Source organism: Marmota flaviventris, chromosome 7, assembly GCF_047511675.1.
Source record: "Marmota flaviventris isolate mMarFla1 chromosome 7, mMarFla1.hap1, whole genome shotgun sequence".
Lineage (NCBI taxonomy): Eukaryota > Metazoa > Chordata > Mammalia > Rodentia > Sciuridae > Marmota > Marmota flaviventris.
Window position 1 is genome coordinate 88,421,608 of NC_092504.1, and position 24,473 is coordinate 88,446,080.

General features: G+C 37.7%; 1 protein-coding gene across 1 annotated transcript in view; it reads left to right on the plus strand.

Moving 5' to 3' along the window:
• Positions 1 to 2,150: 2,150 nt before the first annotated feature.
• Col25a1 (collagen type XXV alpha 1 chain) overlaps positions 2,151 to 24,473 on the plus strand; it is a 460,559-nt gene continuing 438,236 nt past the window's right edge. Inside the window, exons 1-2 of the mRNA XM_071614023.1 lie at positions 2,151 to 2,447; positions 3,713 to 3,782. Of these exons, the coding sequence (XP_071470124.1) occupies positions 2,151 to 2,447; positions 3,713 to 3,782 (367 nt within the window). The remainder of the gene's footprint in view (positions 2,448 to 3,712; positions 3,783 to 24,473) is intronic.

Consider the following 24,473-nt stretch of genomic DNA (forward strand, 5'->3'; position numbering starts at 1 on the left):
TTCATTTGGCTCACAGGGTTATGAGGATCAAATGAAAAAAGGTATTTGAAAATATTTTGTAAAGTGTCACACTAGTGGCTCTGAAACTTTTGCGTGCATGGTTTGTTAAATCACAGATTGCTATGCTTCTGATTTTAGTAATAGTTTCTTCAGAAGATATGTGGTGGGATTGCCAGAATCTGAATGGTGCATAAATTCTCAGGTGATGATGGTATTATTGACCCAGAACCATCCTTTGTGAACCACTACGTAATACAAATGTAAGGAATTATCGTTTCAATTTTATAACAAAAATCACAGGCTTCCCCCATGTTGTCTGCTTCATCCTATAATGATGTTGAAAGTTTCTTACCCCATTTCATACCTAGCAATATCTGTGTATGTGAGAAAGTTCAGCTTAGTGCAGTATTTTGTTGATTGCTTACAATCGTGAGGTCAAGGAACACAGGAAATATGTGATAAGAAGGAGCTCTTCGGGATAATTATTCCCCCTCCTATCCCTATTAGATGCAAAATGCTACTTGTTACAACTTTCAAAAATCCCATTAGAGACCCTGTAATTTGATCCAGAGGGAACAGCGTGAGGAGAAAGTAGGGGAAGAGGAAAAATTGACCTCATTCTTCAGTCCTTTCCTAATTCCTGAGACATGTGTGTGCCTCAACACTCTCCTTTTCAATCCCACGAAACAGGGAATCAGGAAAATGCATTAGCACCCTAGTCCAGAGTAGGAACACAGAGCTGGGGGGAGACAAGCCGTCAAGACAGAAGGAAACTGGGGGAGGGGGAGAGAAAACTTCTCCTTGTCGGAGAATCTGCTGCGCGGCTGGAGGAAGGAAGGGAAATGGGGAAAGGTACCTAAGACATCAACCAGACATTTTGCTTCTGGACATGTGAGAAAGTGAAGGAGGATGGAAAATGAGGCACTAGGGCGAAGTGGGAAGAGCTCCTGCGGCTGCTTTTGAGTGAGGATCACAATTGGAGCGCCCAGCTTCACTCCTTCCCTTCTGGAGGCCATTCCTCCATTTTTAACCGGGATAAAGAGCCGGCGCTGGGCTGGGAGGGTGTAAGCCAGAGTGGCCTCCAGCAGCCCGGCGGCGAACCGGGCTTGGGCCCTTGGCCCAGACCAGAGAGGTGGCCTTGGGGGACGCTGAAGTTACTCCGCGGAGGGGGAGGGGTTGCCAAGCTCCTCTCCAATCAGGGTGGCTGCTCCAGCTATTTGCATACATTATGCTAATAATGGACCTCCCGCTCCGCTCCCACCCAAGCTCCCCGCCCCCTCCTGGGTCTCGCAGTCCGCCCCGCGGGCTGGGCGAAGGTGAATACATTATGCTAATGAGGCGGACTCCTGTTTTGGCTTTGTGGGAGGGGGGGCTCAATGCCGCGGGAGCTGCGGACCGGACGCCCGGCGCCGGGAGGGGGTCGGGGGAGGGACGTCGCGATCGGGGCGCGCGCGCACTCACACACACACACACACACACACTCGCACACGAGCATCCCGAAGGGTATTTAAGCTCGCACACGCGAGGCTGCGGAGATACTTAGGGCAGCCGCGACTTGCGTTTGCTCCTTGGGTTATTTCGTTTTCCTCTCTACTCTCCCCCTTGGCCGCTCCTCTAGAGCTGCGCTCTCCGGTGTCGCTCAGCCTTTTTTGCCTTGAACTGAATCCAGGTGGGAAACTGGTCGTCGGGCGGAAAGACACCGAATAGGTAGAAATAAGGCAAAGTATCAGACGCAACAGGTCCAGAGCTCGGTGGGGCGGGAGAGCGGCGGCCCCTCGCCGCGCCCGCTGCCCCCCGGGACCCTACACTGCAGCTCTCGGGGACCTGGGGAGAGGTGTCTGCTTTTTGAGGGTTAGGAGAGCCATCCGGGTGGGTTTCATTTCGGTTTTTTTTACCCCATCGCCACCCGGTCCCTGGACTGAGGGTGCTTTTCACTCAACTGGTAGGAGAGAAGGAAGCGGAGGATGGTCCACGCCTGCTGGTCTCAAAACTGAGCAAAGCGCAGGTCCATCTCCGCGCCCGGGCTCCGACTCCACCAACTAGTTGTGCAGCCACAGAGACTGAACTTTAAAGGAATCGTCCTTTTCCTCTCCTTTTAAGATTATTGGAGGAGATAGTGGGTGGAAGGCGAAGCCGAGGCAGCCGCCACAATGCTGGTGAAGAAGCATGCAGGGAAAGGAGGGGGTCGAGAGTCTGGATCCGAAGACCCGAGCCCCTGCGGGCAGCGGTGTGCCCGTACCATGCCCCAGTGCACGGCCCTGGCGACACTCCTATCAGTGGTGGCCGTGATTTCTTGTCTGTACCTTGGGGTGAAAACCAACGACCTCCAGGCTAGGATCGCCGCTCTCGAATCTGTTAAAGGGGATCCTTCTGTTCGTCTGCTGCCTGATACCTTGGATCAGCTGAAGGCCATGGTGCAAGAGAAAGTGGAGCGCCTTCTGGCTCAGGTGTGAGAGGCTGGGGTATTTTGCACGTGCATAACATTTTGCACAGGTGTGAGTCTGTGTGTAGGACCAGACTTTACCCTTACAGTATGCATACTTGGTTTGATTATGTGCGTCTGCATAACGCTTACGGTAGCATATATTTGCATGTATGCACCTCTCTTGATATCTCCAGTTCTTTATATATTACCTTCTCTCCTTCCTTCTTAATGTTTGTATGCCGAACAGGTGTGTAGGTCTAAAAGGGGAAAGGGTGGCCAGAATGACTGGAAGGCATTTTTTTTCTCTTTAGTTTTCTGGAGTCTGATGTAATTCTTTCCCCAGTTGTATGAAGACTATTTCTTGCAGAGATAACATCTGTTTTATCCTTCACCTATTATAAGGTTAGGGCCATAGTTGATATTAATGCATAAAGTGAAATAACCATATAAGTTAAAATAAATGATTTTACTCATTGGCTCTTTTTAGAATAAAAGTTTATTTATTTATCTATTTTTAAATATTTATTTTTTATTTGTAGTTGGATGCAATATCTTTATTTTATTTATTTTTATGTGGTGCTGAGGATTGAATTCAGGGCCTCACACATGCTAGGCGAGCACTCTACCCCTAAGCCACAATCACAGCCCTATTTATTTATTTATTTTTAAAGTAGGTTTATCTTTAGAAAAGGGTGCAGTGCCCAAATATTCATGAATGCAGAACCATTGGAGTTGAGAATTGAAAGGAAGTATCATTATGTTTAAGGATAGCTTTAGAGTTGGGGTGTTCGGAAGTTGCTCTTTCAACAAAGAAGATGTTTAGTCTTAGTTGGAACACAACATAATAAAGCATTTTACCTTCATGTGTAAGGTATTGGCTGATGTGTGCGTCTGCATAACACTTATAACACTCATAACACTTCTGTAGCATATATTTGCATGTATGCACCTATGTAAGCCAGGTAAGCCACAGCTGGCCTAGAACTGCAACATGTTAGTGCCAGGTTTTTACATTGTTTATTCTTGGGCTGAGGGAGAGGGTGGTGGTGGTTGGAGAATGGAGAAAGATGTATCTGTGTCTAGCAATCTTGATATCATGTCAATGATCACTTTCCTTTTTTAGGTCTTGGGTACTGTTACCTTTTGACTAAGGTCCAAGTACATATGTAAATGTTAGTTATGTAGCCTATCAAATGCTGGCAAATCAGACATATGGTCAGAGTCCCGAAAGACTCCATTTTTCTACAGTGCTACTGATGATCGCTAATACCTCTTCTTTTCCTACAGAAATCCTATGAACATATGGCTAAAATAAGAATTGCAAGAGAAGCACCTTCAGAGTGCAACTGCCCAGCAGGTAAAGTGGAACTTATTTAACAAGGTTTTCTCCAGAGCAGAACATTTGCAAACAAAGGTCCTGTGTCTGTCAAGTCTACCTGTAATAATAGTAAAGAAAGAATGCAGACCCAACTTGCTTTAATAAAATCAACATGTCCTTAGTCGAAAGGATGGCAAATAAAGCCCCTAATATTATTTTAAGCTGCATACCTAGGTCTGTTATGGGAAAGCAAAGGAGATAGAAACAATCACCATGGAAAATACAGGCAAGATGATATACAAAGGCATAGTGCTTAGATTCACACATTGAAAGTATTCAGTTTTATCATGTTAACATCTGTGGTGAAAAGGACTATAAAATTGTTAGATTCTGTGTTCTTTCATGGCAAATGCTGCATTAGTGAAGGTTTCTGTTTGTTCCTGTTGGCATATGATTACATTCATAAACCTCTTCCACTTCTTGCTCACCTTTTACCTATTTTATCAGAAAGGCTCTCTCTCTCTCCTAACCTATAGCTAAAGATGAAGACAAAAAAGAAATTAATTATTTACCTTGAGCTTCCCACTGTAAATATTGCATTCTCAGTGAATCACCAGAAAAGGCTTTTGTATTTTTGCCATTTTTTTTGGTGCAGTTTCAGAGAACTATATCTATGACAGCATATTAGAAGGATGAAGAAGAGAGACATCAATGAGTAAAACCCCTCAGTAATCATTAAATCTTCATTCACAGATCTCTGAGACTTGGTAGTTATCTGTAGGCTTAACAATTTAAAAGCCCTTGGAATATGGCTATTGAAAAACTTTTAGTAGATTCCAGGATATAAACTATAAAAAGTCCTAAGAGTCTCAGTGTTTTTCAGATAAGCATTATTCATGCATCAATGAACATTTTGGTTTCTTTTATCATCCTGCATGGAAAGTGACTTTAATGTTCAAAAACATTATATATATATATATATATGTTATATGTATTTTATATATATATATATATATATATATATATATAATATGTATTTTATATATATATATATATATATATATATATATATATATATATATATATGTTATGTGTTACATAATGACAGATTGGCTAATTACAGACCACATAAATGATGATGGTCCCATAAGATTACATTACCTAATGACAGCCAAGCCATCTTAGTTTGTATAAGAGCACCATATGATGTTAGCTCACTGATAAAAATCATCTAACAATGTTATCCTCAGAACATATCCCCATTGTAAGTGATGCATGTCTATGGAAAGACTAGTTCCTGTATTTACTCACATTCTAAGATTATTTTCCCTCGGTGGTAACTTGTTTTGACACAGCTAAATCAGCCACCATGTTTAGAAATTTTAAATGGCAACTCCAGGTAGTATAGCATAAAAATAGAATTTTCTATTCTATTATGTTGTTGACCATAATTGAGCTATGTATTTTTTTTTTTTTTTAATTAAGGCTTTTGATAGGGAAGATGAATACTCTAGGTAACAGCAAAACAAAGGGTTAACATTTGACATTACAGGTTTTACTCTTAGTTGTTTTCAAGTTGGCAAAGACCTCTGAAGTCAGATATTCAAGAAAGGTACTTTCCTAGTGCAGGAATTAACACACAACAGCCTCATCAGTGTGTAGAGATTATTTCACTTCCCAGGAAAGTTGGTATGATAAAGGATTTCACTGATCACACCACTTAGAGTTTAGCAGTTTTTTAAATATATAGTACTTTTGCTTGCTATGTGAAAAAGTAGGTAGCATTAAATTAGTAGGTTTTTAAAGTGAACTTGGTTAAAAAGTAGAAAAGTGACTTTCATAGCACTAGAGTTCTATTTTTCTAAGAAGATATTACTGCTTGATGATATTTAATGCAGACTAGCTATTGAAGTCTAACTTGCCATCTGGAAGAAAGTGACTATGTTTGGAGTTTGCCATCTTAGAAGATGCATTTGGACCATTTTTTAATCTTAACATGGTAATTGAATAATAAATGGTAATTTCCTTGGTTTTTTTTTTTTTTAAACAGCTGCTTTACTTCATTGCCACCACTAGAGCTCCACATTACATCAGTTTTTACCTGGCTAACTGCAAAGGTGTGCATTCCAATATGCAGAATCAAAGGGGTTTCTTGCTGACAAACCCCTGTTACAGACATAGTCTTTTGCTTGTGAAATAATCAGACATCATAAAAATAAGGGCATTATGTTTAAAAATAGTATCCTGGCAAAAACTAGCTATTTTGAATTCTGATCAGTGAGGTATTGTCTTAGGGAACTAACAGCCTGGCCAAGAGGATTAGAAAGGAGATACAGCACTTCCCACCTGATTTTGGCTCTAACAGTGGTTCAGAGTGACTAAGATTGTCACCCAGACATCTGTTTGCAGGGCAGAGCGAGACAAGTCTGTGACTTCAGCTCAGTTCCTGTGGACAGATGCCCACCCCTTGAAGTTGACACTCTTGTTGACAGTCTCAGACATAGAGCCAAGGAATGATAGCAAAGGAGTAATGCTGGTTGTTTGTGTTCACTCTAATTGCTTTTGATAGAACTCGGTCCCAGTGAGGTTTGTTCCAGGTAGACTAGAAGGAAATCACAACTTTCTCTCTCTCTCTCTCTCTCTCTCTCTCTCTCTCTCTCTCTCAATACAGAAGAAGGAACTTCTGTGGGACTCCTGTGAGAAAGAGTATTTATTGAATGGCTTCTTATCAATAGGAGACACACAAATTTAATTTTCATAACAATTAAATACTAATAATCTTCTTTTATAGATGAGGAAGTTGGGAATCAGAGAAAGTGATTAACACACTAAAGTCTAGGGCAGGATTCATGCCCACACCTCACTCAAAAGTCCAAGGTCAAATAAGGAATAGAGATTCATATAGGTTGTGGAACTGAATAACTATGGTTTGGAATTCTGGATCTGCTATTGCTCAAAGTAATCAACTTTTCTATGTTCCAATTTCTTATGGGGCAAAAAAAAAAAAGGAATAATTGTACCTTCACAGGAAATAATTTTTGTAAAAAGTTTGCAATATTAGTAGCGTTGCATTACATAATAATTTCTATTTTTTTATATGCTATTTAACTCTAATGTGGGCCATAGGGGTACATGATATAAGTGGGCAAATGGAAGCCCAGAGATGTCATGTAACTTGCTTGGCTCCCAATGGCTGATTAATGGCAAGTTTTAAACTTAAACACTTAATTTTAAATTAACAAATTTTAATTGCTAATGCTTAAACATCTATAAGATATTTATGTAGATAATTATATTAGTTAATTTCTTTTGTTATATCAATAAAGGTTGATTATTTTTGGATATTTATATTAGTCTTCTAAATTACTTTTACCAAAATTAGAGGGAAACTTCTGACATTTTATGTGAAGTGTGACGAAGTAGATAGACAGGACCTGGGTTTAAAAGAGCATGGTGGCAGTAAAGAGTGTCTTTATGGTTTTAATACCAGATGTTTACAAAAGGAAGTAGCTTAGGTACCGGACTCCTTTTCAGACTTATTTTTTTTAACAGCATTACTGAAATATAGTTGACCATATTTACCTATTTTAAGATCTGTAATAAATTTATAGTTGAGCAGTCATCACCACAATCCAATTTTAGATCATCTTTGTTCCCCTGAAAAAATTCACATTTACTTTTTTCATGAGCTCAGGAAAAGTTCTATTTTTTTAAAAAAATTTTGCTTTTAAAAATATCTAAGATGACAAATTTTAAAAACCCTTACACATAGAAGCTCTTGTTTAGCAGAATATTTGATTTAGCAGTAGCTAACTGAGCCATGGAAGATAGCTGACATCTGTGGTTTGGCCTCTGTAAAATCTGACCCTCATATGACATAATAAGCTGGCTCTTTATTAGGGCTGTAGAATTCTGTCCTGGGCTCTGTTTCTTGGAGTCTTACATAAAGAATGCTTAAACCAGGCATATTTATGGAAGGGCTTTCATGTTCTGATAAAGAACAGTGGGAGCCAGACAGTCAACCAAAAGCTGCTTAGATCACTAAGGTTTGTGTATGTTACTAGTCAGTAGTGTAGCCTGCCCATAGTTTTAGGTAATGGATGGAGAATGTGAATGGGGAATAAAGCATCCGAAATAATCCTGATTTTGTCATTAACATGTTACACAATCTTGGGCAAATTGTTTCCAGGTATGACTTATAAACTATTTTCATATCTCCAAAGTTAAGACCGCTGGACAGTAATGATTTTGAAGGGCCTTTGTCAGTTCTGCAGATAAGATGAAGAGCCTGCTGTGTGCTGGATAATGGGAGTATGCAGATGAGCAAGATAGACTGGTACCTGCCCTCACAGGGTTTCCATTTTGATGGGGATGACAAATTTGTTTTAAAATGACATGAGTTTATGGGTGTGATCATTTATAAATTCATAGTAGGAGAAAATCTAGCTTCTGGTGAAAAATAAAAGCTTTATCAGTGGATAAATAGCTGATTTGTATTGCTTCACTTGGCTTTTGTCTTTCCAATAATTGGTAGGTAGATAATGCTGGTATTTGTGTACCTAAACTGATATCCCAACTGAAACAAAAAAGTGACTCTTAATATATTAAGGGTTGTCATAGATAATATGATGATGATGTGTTTTACTACCTTTCTCTTGTAAATAGTGAAATTCAGGTTGAGAAAGAGGAGAAACTTCCTTTCTGGGGTACTGAACATGGTACTTCTGGCAACTGTGCATTCAGGAATGATCATGATCATTAATTGTAGTACAGTTAGTCAATTGCTTAAAGACTTTAGCTAGAGATATAAGAAGATATACTAGATATTTCCTGAGGTCTCTACCAACCTCCATGTCTATGAAAATGATTATATACAGAGAAAGACAAAATGTAGGTAAGTAGAAGTGGCTTTCAAAAATGTGAGCAATGAAGCTCCTTGTGATTGACTTAATTTGGTGTGGAAATAAATATTAACCTTGAGACTGTGCACCCTTTCCCGTGGTTTAAGAAGAGCCCCTCCCATCACCGTTTTTTTGAGCTGGAGATTGAAAACAGAGGTGCCACATTCCCAGTCCATTTTATTTATTTATTTATTTTTGAGACAGGGTCTTAAAAAAATGCTTAGGGCCTTGCTAAATTGCTGAGGCTTGTTTTGAATTTGCAATCCTCCTGCCTCAGCCTCTAAGTCATTGGGATTATAGGTGTGCACCACTGTGCTTGGCCAAGAAGAGATTTTATGAATTACCTTGCTGACATACATTTTCCTTATCGTAAGAGACTTGTATGGATTTTTATTTATGCTATACATTTTTTTTCCTGACAAGTTGCACAATGAATGGAAAGACTTCATCAAGTGAGGGAATAATAATATGTAGATTTTCAGTTATGTAAGGTTAAGGTTAATTAGACCCCTTGCAGAAGGAAAGCAAATTAAAATGCTCTAAATGTTATTTAAATGAGAATGGCAGACATTCCCCTCTTCTTTAAGACCAAACAATATAATGTGACATGCAAGTGCCTTCAAGCATTCATGTAAATTGTTTTAGTTTTAATGAGTACAGCAGTTTGGGGGTAACACTTTTAGTTAGTCCAGTAGTGACAGCTGGCAAAATGTCCTTTTATCTGAGGACCCAAGGACAAATTTGGATTTTTGAAGTGGTGTTCTTGTTTCTTTTGCCTCTCTTGTCAGTAAGTTGTTTAGCTAATTCTTCAAATACACTTTTATTCTTAGTGATTCTGTTTCTCTATGAGCTGGGAATTATTTAAGAGAAGGGTATAAATTCTGCATGGAGTTTAATTTCTTGTAGCTCCTTCAGAGAATGTGCAGGAGCAAGTCCCCTCCTGGGGCCATAATAACCTACTGTGCTTCTGATTGCTTTGTAATTGTGCAAAAATCAACTCCATGGCATTAACCAAAACTGTATGTGAATGGCAGACTTTGGTCTGGGAATGGAGAAGGAACATCCTCTCATCGGCAGGATTAGGTGGATGGAGAGCTGGTGGGGACTCACTCCAGATTCAGAACTGCTTTGCAACCCAGGGGAGCATTTCCTGCTGCAGGGAAACCTCACTAGACACTTACCCAAATAACATCAATCTGTTATCTTGAATGGAAACCATCCAAAACCTATCATGAAAAAGTGTTTTAGTTGCATCCTACCACTTTATAAACATTACTTGGTGGTTTGATGGAAGCTGAGAATGTGAAAACAATGGATGAGTCAGTCTAGGCTCCGGTTGAAGCCCTGTTAAGTGACAGTTAAACATAGAAGCATACCCCCACTCCTCTGTGTTGCCATGGGTGAAGTTCCATGCAGTGGTTGAATGTGATATGATATTTAACACTTCCCCTCAATTTGTGTTAAAAATGACACCTAATTCTTACACATGGATACTTACTCCTTTCATTTGGGATTTGTTCAGCAATCTTGCAATTAAAAGAAACATTTTAAAAAAAGGAAATGCAGAAATAAGTGGAAATCACTTACAAATTAAAATCAAGCACTTTTCACTGGCATCATATATTCCTTCAAATGATTATTCTGTGTCCTTTACACTGATGGGATTCCATGAGGAAATGCCACTAGGTGGCAGACACCTCCCCTCTGTGACCATGGATGGAGAGCTGAACAGAAGTACTTCTCTACTCTGACAGCTCCTTCCCAATTAAATCCCTAGCAGGTTTTTTTTTTTTTTTTTTTTTGTAATAGAAAAGATTAATGGAGTAAGCAATTTCTACCACCTGTATTTGAAGAATAGAATACTCTATCAACTATTTAAAAGAATCTAGTAAACTTTTTTTTTTTTTTTGCAGTGCTGGGGATTGAACCCAGAGCCTTGCACATGTTAGAAAAGTTGTCTACCACTAAACCACTGAGCTACCTCCCCAGCCTTGACCTTGTGATCCTCCTGCTTCAGCCTTCAGAGTAGCTGGGATCACAGGCATGTACCAATGCACCCAGCTTTATATTTGTACTAACCCAAGAGTTTACTTACTTAGTAGATACATTCATAGCTATGAACTTCAGGCTAGTGTTCAGTAGCTTTAATAAATAATTCAAATGTCATTAAACTTACTAATTGGAGATCTTGTGTTTTTTGTAACTTTTCAGAATCCAGAATCATTTGGAATTACCATCATGTTTATAACATCATTGCACTTGAAGTTCCCATTTAAACTTCATTTGCCACATATAATAGTTGAAATGCATTCTTTATTTTTCCATTTTATGTTCCTTAGCATTATTACTAAATTTGTCTTTTTGTACAGGAATTGGTTCTGGGTCCTCACACATGGTAGACATGTACTCTACCACTGAGCTATACCCTCAGCCCTTTTTATTTTTCAATTTGAGACAAGGTCTTGCTGAATTGCCCAAGTTGGCCTTGAAATTGTGATCCTCCTGCCTCAGACTCTGGAATAGCATGAACCACTGCACCCAGATTTTTTTTAAGCATATTTAGTAGACATAGACCATATTCACCTGCATTGCCCAAACTGTGTGTTTATTTGGATATTAATAATTTAGATTTTAGTAGTCTTTGGGAAAACTAGATTCTTCTAGTCTTCTGGATTATTCACACGAAGTTTTTATTCTTGTATTTGAGATGTGGTCAGCACATTTTAAACTACAATTTTCATATTTAGGCTAAGTGGTTGCGTAAGTTGTATGGGTTGCAGCCAGCTTTAGTTTGTGCATTCTGGTAATACAGAGTGTCAGAATATGTCTAACCAGAAGTAGTTGCTTGGGGTAGAGGTGAAGTCTATTTTTTCCTTAAAAAAACAAAAAACAAACAAACAAAAAAAACACCCAAAAAAACTCATAATGTGGGAGGAGTAAAAGAGGGGAGGAAATAGCTGCTCATATCTTTGTACTATCATACTTGAAAGCCCAGTGTTTTAGAATTTTTATTATAGTGGAATTATGGACCATAGTTAGGGAGCTGAAGGAATTCTCCATTATAGTTCTATTTTTGTTCCTAAAGATGATAAGTTAAATATGCTAGGAAAATTGCCATATCTTACCCAATGTTCCTGTATCTGAGGTCAGCCCTGGTAGAAGTCAAAGGTAAGTTGTTTATATTACTCTCCTAGGAATTCTGAAACCCCAATTGTGGTTTCTTGGGTTCCAGAATCCAAAGTTTATTTATTTTTTTAGATATATCTGATATCATCCTAAGATAGAAGTGATTTCCACAAACTACACACAAAAACCAACCTCTTTATTTTAAAGTCATAGCAGAAATGCTGGCAAGTTCTGGGGCTTCAAAGTGAACTTTGGAAAACTAAAAATAATTTTCTTGCTAAAAGAAAATCAGGGCACAAGTTAGATCAGATGAATTTCAAATAGAAACAAATTCTATAACTGCCTCTCTAAGGATGGTAATCAGTGTGGTTTGCAGTTAAGTGGATCAAGGATCAAGTGACCCTTGTGGACAGGTACTGACACACACTAATTGGAAAGTGTTCTTAGGGTCTAGCTGCATGGCACTTTTTTGAGGGATGGGTTGAGTAGGTGGAATCTACTGGCCCCATTTATGAACTCCGTGGCAGGGGCTTAGATTTGTATCTGTGCATATCTAGCACTTATTATAGGGTTCTTTATAGAAATTCATTATGATTAAAGATCTGAAAACTTGGCTTAGTTGGGGACTTCATCATGACCCATCTCTTTACATACACTAATATTCTCATCTCTACACTTGTTTTCTTTTTTTTTTTTTTTTTGTATCAAGGATTGAACCCAAGGGTACTTAACCACTGAGCCACATCCCCAGCTCTTTTTATTTTTTATTTTGAGAGAGGGTCTTGCTAAGTTGCTGAGGCTGGCTTTGAACCTGAGAAACTCCTGCTTCAGCCTCCTGAGCTGTTGGGATTATAGGTGTGCACTGTGTTCAGCTCATTTCTACACTTTTAAATGTATTCTCTGAGAACTTTGTATGTCATCGTAATTTTTCTTTTTCTTTTTTGGTACTGGGGACTGAACCCTGGGGTGCTTTACCACTGAGCTACATCCCCAGCCTCTTTTTTTTTTTTTTTTTTAAATCTTGAGACAGGGTCTCACTAAGTTGGTTAGGGCCTGTGATCCTCCTGCCTTAGCCTCTTGAGTCACTGGGATTATAGGCGTGTACCACCACCAGGCACACCAAGCCATGACATTTTAAAGTTGACTCATGTCTTGGAGATCATCAAGAGTTTTACAACTTTTTGTGAGGAGGATATATCTTTTTAAAGAATGAAATCTAGTGAGAAACCCTAGTATATGAAATTGGACTTACTATTACCATGATTGACATTAGAGGTTAGAGGGGACAGATACCAAAACCCCTACATGCTCTTTCTTTCTGCTACCCTCCCCTTCTCCCCCATGGTGCCCATTGGGGCATCTTCAAAGAATCTTACAATTCATAGGGCACATAGAAAATACCGAAAGTCTCCATTGTCACTCAAGCTGTTTTTTCTGGAGATACATTGACTTGTCAGTGTTGGATTTTTCTTCAGAATTCAGCATTAAAAGCATTACTAGAAATGTTATAAATTAAATTATTTATTAGTGGAATTCAGAAATGATTTTAATGTAGTTGTGTCACTTTGATGGGTTGTAATATTCCAGCAAAGAAGGACATGTTATGATTGTGGAAAGCTGGGTGATGCACTTTGTAACTGAGTATGGTGCCGTTCATTAGAAAATCAGCATCTCACTTCATCTTTTTTTAGTCACTTATTTTTTTAAGCCTTCATGAATTGCTTTTTTTAAATGCCATTTTTTTGTTCAAATTTCTTCCTTCATGTTTTTATGCTTCAATTCTAGGTATTCATATAGAGCTTTATCATTAAATTATAGCATCCATTGCTTCTTTAAATGTTTATTTAAAGCAGTTGACTTTTGATTAATTAATACTTAGTGTGTAAGGTATTACATGAAAAAATTCTTCCCAAGTTACAGTGTTCCTATGGATGGATCCAAGGGAGGATTGGTCCAGGAACCCCATGGACCCCAAAACCCATAGGTGCTCAAGTCCTTTACATAAAATGGTGTAGTATCTGCATATAGCCTACATATGTCCTCCTATATGCTTTAAGTCATCTCTAAATTACTTGTAAGCATGACCATAATGTAGATAGCTGTTATTCTATATTGCTTAAGTGACAAGAAAGCAAGTCTGTACACGTTCAATAGAGATGCAGCATTTTTCCTCGAATATTTTTAATCTATAGTAGGTTTAGTCTGCAGATGCAGGACCTGCAGATGTGGAAGGCTATTTGTAGAAATTCTATATTGTTAATAAAGATGCTTCTAAGGTCTTTGAGACTTGGTTTGATTTTTTTGTTGTTGTTGTGTGTAAAATGATGACATATGTTGAAATTTCAGTTGATAGAACAACAAGAAGATATGAATTGTGTGTCTGTGTTTAAATAATAGGAAGATTTTCTAGAAATTTTAGCCAGTAGTGAATGAGATATAAATTTCATAGAGAAAGTTTAAACCTGGCTACAACTGGGCTACCAAAGGAAAATTGAAGGACTGTACCTCCCAGGGAAATGAATGTCCTCTGTCATCAGCAGTGTTCTTTTCTGTATGAGTAGCTAGCTGTGGACAGTTGTTTGGACGAGTGAAGCACTTTCCTTGATTGTCTTGTAGGACACATAATAAAATGACCCACAACTATACAAGTTACTGATCTTTGGTGAACAATTTTCTCTTTAATATGTAGTCTCAAATTGGAGGAAAAAATTATTTTTCTTTTTGAACTAGCTACTTGACCTTCTGAGAGAAGTCAGTGATCAGTAAAGCAATAAATATGAGCAAGTTGACCAATTAAGAGGCTGGAAAGATCACATGTGCCAAGTAAAGCTACAGTGAGCTGCAAAAAAGAGGTTTAATCAAATAAACTTAACCTCTAAATTTGCCTTCCAATCCCCCTGCAGATATACCGACAGTTTTCTAAGAGTTTAAGCAATAAGCTTGACAGTGTGACTCAGTCCTACCATACATACTGTACATCTGGAAGTTTTTAATAAAAGAAAAACTCTTAGCATTGAGAAATTACATCGTTAAAGAAACTAGGGTTTTTATGTTCTTATATATAGTTTCCTTCTGTGCAAAGTTATTTAGTGCTCTAAATTTCAGCTACTTCAGAGGATCCTTTCCTGAATATTGGCTCGGTTCTGCAATCAGGTTCTGAATGAGGAACACTATGCGTTGGTAGTAAAACTTATGTTGTCATTTTTGGAATGTTAAAAAACTAGTTAATTTATTTTTATAGCCCAATGTATCCTTTGATTGAGAGGTCTGAGGTATATTTTGTGTTTTTGATATGTGAGCCCGGGACGCATTATAACTCAAAATGTGTTTTATTCTTGTAAGCCTTCATCTTTTTGAGCAGAAAACTCTTGATTCCATCATCAATCCTCAAGAAGAAATCTCCTACAGAGGAGTTTTATAATCAGTCACATATAACCCCTGTGTGTATCATATATCATTTTCTCGCCATTTTCAATTTATTACAAGTCTCTACTTTTGTTTAATTGTTATCATATGCTGCTAGCATTTTCAACCTTCACACTGCTTCACATTTATAGGATATGATATTAATAATGTTTATTGAATTCCTGAAAACCAAGAGTAAATAGCGAATACATCTACAGGTAGAATTAAGATGCCATGTGAGGATCCCGAAGAATAGGCATTGCTCTAATGTGATCTGTTTCTTGCAGAGTGGATGTGTAGCCATGTAACTATGAAACTACAAAAATAGATCTATACTTCTAAATAAGAACTCCCATCCAGTCAGGACACTCTTGTCTGTTCTCCCTCCTTCTCTATTGTGAATAGAACTCACTTTTGCCTTCATTCTGTTGATGACGCTATGCCTGGCTTGCTATTGGCAAGCTATTTTGCTTTGTAATCTCTCCCCAAGAATCATATAAGCAGGAAAGATGTGGTGTAGACAATACATAGTTTTCTCTCAAAGGATAAGTTTCCCCCTGAGGCTGGTGAAGGAGAGTTTGGAGTACCTTTGGCTTATGGGGAAGCCATTCTTGTGCAGGCCACATTTGCCTGGTTCATGGGAGTGTGTGGTTGTCTTTGGGGTTTTGTGCTGCTATTTGGATCATCCTGCCATTGCCTTCAGGGTTAGGGTTTGACTTTTCCATGGAAACTTCCATCTAATTCCCTTCCTATTTATTCATGTGTTGCTGCTTCTGACAACTTCCTTTTTAGTTCCTACTTTTGAAGAGGGTTTTTTTTTTTTTTTTTTTTAACCTATCCTTGGCCAGTTGACCCCTGCCTTGTTTGCTCCCTCTATATGTACTGCGATCATGTTCCCTCACCACCATCCCTAACAGCTTGGTCATGTTCTCCTATGCTCTTTCCTGCCTTGGATGTTGAACCTTTTTGCTGAGCTTACTCAGCTTTTGGCAGAAAAACAGCTGAAGCTAGGTAATGCCCTGCCCGTACATCCTAGGAAGGAAGGAAGTCAGAAAGGGCACCGAGGGTGGGCTCACAGTGATTGGTGGTTCCTTTAGGGAAATATCTACCTTCATTCTGAAGCAGCCTCTGTTCTGGTCGTCTCATTACTATAAAGGAGAAAGTTAAATCTAAATATTAAACAATTTTGAATATTAGTACTTAAAAATTATATTGTGTGGGTGGTAACTGATCTTACCTGGAGTTAGGTATTCCCTAACTCCAGCCAACTCTTGACAAAGGGAAAAACATCCATATAGGAGTCTCTTAAAAATCTTTTTTTTATTCAATTAACTAATAAAAGATTTATTATGACTAAATATGGGCCACACCTTATGACTTAGAGAACTAAATAGGCTGCTAAGTTTTTGTGAAGCACTCATGGTGTCAGATAAGCAGACCAAACACTCCAAAAGAATTAAAAACTACAAAAATATAGTCCATAGCCAACTATAGCTAATGTTAATGGATTTGAAACAACAATGATAATTGGTATTTAAACTCATAGTTTGCTTTTGCAACTTCTATAGTAGCAACATATTACCAGAGAAATTGGTATTTGTATTAATTTTTTTTCCCTAAGAAAAGAAGTTCTCTACTAAGTATTATGATACATTGTAGAAATGCTGGTCACATACCAATTCAATGTTTTTTTCTGAAGATAAATGATCTCTGTTGGTTGGTAGGTCAAGTGTTACATTTTTAACCCCTCCCCAGGCTACCTTCAGTGGCAATTATTTTTAAGGAGACTTGCTGGCTCTCGTAAATGTTGGTTCAGATCCTTTGGCCATGTTTTTTAGTGAAGGCAGACCTCAGGATCTTGGCTCAGACTCCCTTAGGTTGTAAAGAAAAGAGAGCTACTCAGGTGCCTGTGAGAAATGTTGGTACAGGGAGTCTCAGTCTGGCCATTATGGGTATTTCAGGTTGATTGATTCTTTGTTGTGGGGGATTGCCCTGCATTGTAGGATATTTTAGCAAATCCTGTCCTCTCTCCACCAGATGCCAGTTGTATCCTTTAGCTTCTACAACTAAAGATGTCTCCAGATACTGCCAAATGTCTCTGGGAGCAAAACAAAACAAAACAAAACAAAAATCTCAAGTTGAGAACCCATCATTTGTGTCTACCCAATGAATAAGGAATGCATGATATCAACTTTGCAGCTAGTCTTCCAGGGAGAATAGGAAGCTAAAGGGGGTCAAAACAGTCAGATCTGGGGTCACCTCTTCACAAGAGGCTTCCATGGTAGATCCTTCTGGACTTGAGAATTCTCTACTTCTGTCACTGCTGTCACAGTTGCTGTCCTCTGCTCTCCGCCTTGTGGCTGCTTCTGCTCCTTTAAGGACAAGGTTCAGCTCATGGTCAATCTTTCTTTGTGCCTGATTAAAGTGTTGTTGTTACCATTATTAAATACATGGGATACAATATCCTATCTCTCTTCCAGTCTATAGTTAGGAGTTTGTTGTGTAACTTCTCAACACAAATAGATTGACACATTCTTTCTGAAGGTTGCAGAGTCTCCTGTATTGTAAACATATCACATGTGGTTCATTGAGAAGGCAGATCACTTTTTGAAAGTTCAGATACTGTTCTCCATGTTGGATTTTCCTGTTTGCCAAGGAGTTTACCTTGATTCCTACTTCTATTCCACACACCCTTGTGGAATGGAGAGCTTAATGAACACTTCTTAACTAAGTATATTACTGATGTTGTGTGCTGGTAAAAAGTGCTTAATGACAATTCTAAAAAGGAAAAGCCCTGATATGAATGTAGTATTTGTAAATTTTTAGTGTGTAAATAACCCACCATTGTCCATTTCAAGTTAACACAGTGACATCGGGAATGATGTTTCAGTGTTAGCTTTGTTTTTAATATAATTTATTTTATTGTAAGTTTATATAAATTTTGATAATGACAGTGTCTAAGAATGGGCTTGCAAATCTGGAAAACTGAACAATTGGCTCTTCTGAGTTAGTGTTCAGCTTCTACCACACACTTTTGCTGATATTTCCTGTCTCCAAATAGCAGGTATCGTGTTGTTCTTGGAAATGTCTGTAAAGATAATGCTGCCTCTCTTTTTAAATTTTTTTTATTTAATTTCGAGTTGGGGTCTCACTATGTTGCCCAGGCTGGCCTCAAACTCCTGAGCTCAAGTAATCCTCTTGCTTCAGCTTCCCAAAAGCTTGGGACTACAGTTGTACACACCTTGGGGCTTCTGTTGGTTATTTTAGAATCTGTGTTGGGAGGGTTCAAAGGTTATCTAGACTAATGTTGCATCTGATACTTGAATTCCCTTGGTGAATTCCCTAGCTAAATGTTCATTCAGTTTCTGATGATCTCTTGAAATGTATCTTTCAGTCTTTGGACACATTTGTTAGAAAAATTTATCTTTTTTGTTAGATAGAAATTTATGTCCTCATGTAGTGCCCACCATTGACCTCTACATTACTTCCAACCTGGATCATTAAAAACAAGTTGAATACCTCTTACTATGACAACTCTAAAAGTGTTTGAAATCACCTATGTTATTTCTCATCAATTAATGTTTTTATTTTTAGAATGAATTCCCTTAATTCTCTTGGAGGTTCCAGTTAGTCTGTATCTTTCTTATGGGGTTGCATACCTGATCTGAAAGCAGCTTCACAAGGGGCCTGACAGGCTTGTAGGAGAGGGTGAGAGAAGAAAACTTTTCTCATTATAGATGCTATAATATGCTATCTATTGCAAACTGAAATTACACAAGCCTGGTGTGGTGGCACACACCTATAATCCCAGCAGCTTGGGAGACTGACACAGGACGATCACCAAGTTCAAAGCCAGCCTTAGCTACTTAGCAAGGCCCTAAGCAACTTAGTGAGACTCTGTCTCAAAATAAAAAATAAAATGGGCTGGGAATGTGGCTCAGTGTTTTAGTGTCCCTGTATTCAATCCCTGGTACAAAAAAAAATTCAATAATGTTCTCATTGTTTTGCAAATCTATTGACTGACCCTGAGTATAGCATTGATGAAAACCCCCAATTATTTTAATATATGCTGCTAAGTCCTGTCTTCATTCTACCTTCTTTTCAGGGAGAGGAAAATTCAAGACTTTAGATATTTTTCCACTAAATTTCCATCTCCTTTAATAACATCCAACTCCAGTCTTGTCAGAATTTATTATAATCATGAGAGCTTCAATAAATTCCCAGCTCCTTTGGCTTCACATGACTTGAAAATTGGATGAATACCGACCAAGAGGGGCTTCTTCTGATTCTGTGATAAAATGCTTGGGCATGAGAGAGTTCAGGACAGAACCTAGTGGTTTACTGTAGTTTTCCCTTTTTATTGCTATTAATCTGTTTATGAGCACTGTTGGAATTGCTTTTTACCAGTGGTTCATCCATGTGTCTTTCTTTTGTGTATTGTGGTGCTGCTATCTGTGTTCTTCAAAACATTTCCTTTTCATGATTAACAAATGTTATGAGGAAGAAGGCCTTCAAGATTAAATAAATTAGAGACACACTGAATTAAACAAATATAAGCAGATATATTTACTGGAGGATTTGTTATTGTGAATCTCCAGAATAGAGATTATGCTATATCGTGTTTTCTAATCCTTCTTCATCACAGAACAATCTATTTCCTTTTAGATAAAACATTATGGCTAAAACTCAGTAGTTCTGTGGGTTGACAAATTTTTTTCTACCAGGATAATATAAAGGAAGGTTATTTGGAAGTTTGCTGTACTTTTGTTGAGATTGTCCAAGGAAAATAAAGAAAACATCTCCCAACTTACAGAAGGAGAGCTTGATGAGCTGGTAGAAGGAAGGGGAAGAAGTACAAAACTTGGTGCAAGTGGGGATACTCCAGCTAGGACTGAAATCTCAAGCCAGCAGACAGACTCACAGCCAGGCAGGTAGCATAGAAGTGCTGATTGTGTGAGGTTTGTTAGAGGAGGTTGTCTTGCTGTCATATTGGAGTGCAAGATCCACTTAAAAGCAGCCAAGTAACTTGTTAAAATCCTGTGCCCAAAAAGACAAGTCTGGTTGTTCTTTCATGTGGTTTGAAGGCTGAACTTGAGCCTCGGTTCCAATACCTAACTTGGCTTTAGCCCTTACCCAACTCAACTGCATAGAGATATTTTTCCATTTTTTGGGACAAATCGAGTAATTCATATTTTATATAAATTTCTTCTGTTTCAACACCATTGTCCTCCCTAGTTAGTGCCATTTTGTTTTCTTTGTGACATTATTTCAGGTATATAGCCTGTTCTTATGTTGAATATTATAATATTTTTCTTTTTTTAAACATAAGATCTTCATCTTTTGTTTCTTAAATGCTACACTATGAATAGAGCAACAGAAATAGAAATTTTTTAATGTAATTTTATTTTTTATGTGGTGCTGAGGATCAAACCCCATGCATCACACACGTTAGGCAAGCACTGTATCAGTGAACCACAACCCCAGCCCAGAAATAGAATTTAAATAGCTAGAATGATTAGGTATAATAATTGTTTGAGTTATAGAAAAGCCTTTTATATGGAGTCTGAATCTAGTACCCTAATCATATGTAACTAAAATGACTTTTCTTAAACTTCAAAGATACATCTAGAATATAACAATTTAAAAAGTTTATTTTTTTATAAAGATAGTATAAAGGTAGAAAAAACATTTGTGTTAAAGGTAGTATATACACATTTAAAATTGTAGTATAAAAATTCATGAGAATTATAAATATATGAATTTACTACAATTTAATATTTTCCTTTAATACTTTAAAATTATTGTCAATGGTTTTATAAATAACTTTGCAGTAAATAATCTGATATATTAATCCATGTGCATTGCCAAAATTACCTATAAGTGCAATTGCTAATTCAAATGTTATGAACATTTATATAGTCCATAAGGCATACAGCCAAATTGCGCTTAGTACAGTGAATGAAAGTAGTGATCTCATCATATCTCTATTGCCATCTTAGTGAACTCTTGAAGGGGGTGATATCATCATGGCAGAAAAGATTAGCAAATGATCCTTTCAGAATATTCTTAACAGTGCTTGATTCTGTAAAAAGCATATGAAAACAGATCAAACTTTCTCCCAAAAGCCATTCCTTTTTTTCTCCCTTTTTCTTAAATCCAGTAATGTTTTGGTAGGTATATTTTTCATGTTGTTTTTTGAACATTTTTCCCCCTGCAACAACCTCTGCTTCTTTTCCTCTGGTTCAATTTTTGTGCTGTAGCAGTAAAAATATTGTAGTCTTCTAAGTTCAAAAGTATATTTTAATTACAATAATCATTCTTAAAGTTTTGACCTGAAAGCTCTGTAGGAACTTTGGTTTCTGTTGTTCTTGCTCTTTGGGGAGCTGGATTTAAAACCCAGCCAGAAATCCATCAACATTCGCCTGTATTTTTTGGAGTAGCTGAAGAATTGCTCGGTATGAACTTTAGTGTTCATATTAGAAAAAAACGATTTCATTGAGAGATGAATTAGCTTTAAAAACAAACTTGGAGCAAAAATATAATTTAGTGGTGTGAACCATCAGTTTCTCTGTTAGGTTGATTTTCTGCTGCTTGCTGAGTGGCATGTCGACATACCTGGAAGACTGAGCTACAGGTATGACTGTATTAAAGACAGCACACTTGATTGTAACTTGAACCCTTTTTTTGAGGGAGGGGGTGTTTTTAAGGAAGAAACTTTAGTAGAGCTACTAACAAAAGTGCTAGTTTATAAGTTTTCTTGGAAATAACCAAAGTAGTAACCATTAAATAAACATTTAAGAAGTTAAAAGTGGCTTTTCATTCCCTTGAATGCTTCTGAGCTTCCTTCATGTAAAATGTGCCTTTGAATAGATTATGTGTATATGACAATCATTAGGTCACAATCAACTCATTCTATGTGCCTTTTAGAAGGGGTCATCTGGTTACCTAAACTTTCTAAAAGCAGTTTGAAACATAACTAGTCCACTCTAATAAAGACATCCCAATCTGATGATCCCAGGGATACTGAATGACAGGGCAGGGTCTGGAATGTTCCAGCTTCTCAATTTGTCCAGTTTGTTTATGCATTACGTTATTTTATTTCTTCCTCTACTTCTTGTATTTCCTGCAAACTAGGAAAGATCAGATTAAACATTGTTAGTAAGAACGTTTTGTAGTAATACTCTCACATCCTTTATTGCTTTAATGGCTGAATGGAATTCCATCACACGAATGTGTAAATTAAAAAATACTCTTAATCAATGGACATTTGGGCTGTTTCTTGTTTTAAAACCCCTTTTGGACATATAGCAATGCCCATTGATGACTAAGAATTTTAGTTTTCATTTTTATTTCTCAGTCCTGTCAAATTGCTTATTTTAGGTTTTATTGTTGTTCCTGTAGCAGACCTAGATAGACCTACACTCTGGAGGTGCAGCGAAGCTTGAGGAAGGCTCTAGGCACCCTGCTTTCCTCATAAGGCATGATAAGCTCTAGTCTAGATCCTAGACCCCACCCTGTCCTTCAGCATCTGGGATCATTAGATTGGGATTTCTTTATTACAGCATACTCTTCATGTTTGTATCCTTAATTATAAGATTTTTTTTTTTTTAGATCTGGATTGGTCTGTAGGAATCAAATGCAAGATAAGAAAGTAAATCTCCAGAATGCTGAAGGAGGAAGAGGAGATGTAGAGACATACTAAAGCAAAGAGAAAACATTGACATGGTGGTTGTGGGCGTGGTTCATCACACAAAAAATGACATACTCAATAAAAGCTTTCTAGCACACGCATGTGTGCACAAGTATATATTAATATTTTATGTTAGGTTATTTACTTTTCTAAACTTTTCAAGAACTCCCATTTTGCCTCGATCATGAGAGAGTTGTATTGAAAAAAATTTAACATTCCTTTCTTACTCTCTGAACACAAAATCTGTTTCATTCCTTAGTCCTTGACTATGAAAATCTTACAGTAAGCATATAATTAAGGCAGAAATTGAAATCGAATTGTGAACCAGTTAACAAATTGGGGAGGATTTTACTTTCTACTCTGGTCTAATGTTTATATCCTCCCCAGTGTGATGGTATTAAGAGGTGGGGTCTTTGAGAAGAGACTTTGTCCTCATGAATAAGATTTAATGCTTTTAGGAAAGAGGCCTGAGGAGCCTGGTGGTACATGCCTGAAATCTCAGTGGCTGGGGAGGTTGAGGCAGAAGGATTGAAAGTTCAAAGCCTGCCTCAGCAACAGTGAGACGATAAGCAACTCGGTGAGACCCTGTCTCTAAATAAAATACAAAATAGGGCTGGGATGTGGCTCAGTGGTTGGGTGCCCTTGAGTCTTCACCTCTTCCACCAAGTGAGGACATAACCAGACGGTGCCATCTATGAGGAAGAGGGTCCTCAGACTCCGATCTGCCTGTACCTCACCTGATTGTGAATTTCCTAGCTTCTAGAACTATGAAAAATAAGTTTTAATTTTATGAACTACCCAGTATATGGTATTTTTCTTACAGCTGTTAAATGTACTAAGATGTTTTCTTAAAAGTTTTGCTTTTTCTCTCGAGAAAAAAGTCTTTTAGGGAAAGTGAACATCATGTCCAAGTCCTCAAATTCTTCATAAACAGAAATGAAACTAGAAGGTGTTCCATGCTAACAGTATTTTTCTTTTAACTACATCATAATGGAAAGCAATTTCTCCCAATTAGCCAGACCTTAAGTACTCACTGTAGTATATATAACTTTTCAAAAGAAATATATTTCTCGTATATTTAATAGTATATTTGGTTCTTTAGAATATTGTAGGATCTGGTAAATGGCTCTTCAGCTCTATAAATATAACTTTCATAGGAAAAATGTATAAAACATTTCCCAAAGAATTACAGGATTCAGTTCAGTAAAAATTAATAGCTTAAGGCATCCAATTTTTTCTTTGATGAGACTGCCAAAAATTTCTTATTTCAGTATACCATTTCAACATATAGGAAATACAAATACTAGACAGGATATAATCACTGTACATTTATAAAGCTACATAGGTGTGTGCTGCCTGACTAGTAGATCATATTGGGTTTGGAATTGTATAGATCAAGTTCCATTACTGAGCTGGAGAGCTATGGCCTGAACTGAGGTGTTGATTTAGCCCAGGCGTATTAAAATAATAGCCCAAACCACAGTTCTAAAACTGAGAAATAATATTCAAATGTACACCACAGTGTCACAATGATAATAAAATGTATTAATGGGGCCAGAAAACTCAATGATGGGACTGTGAAGTCTCAAATGGATCCATAGAAATGCT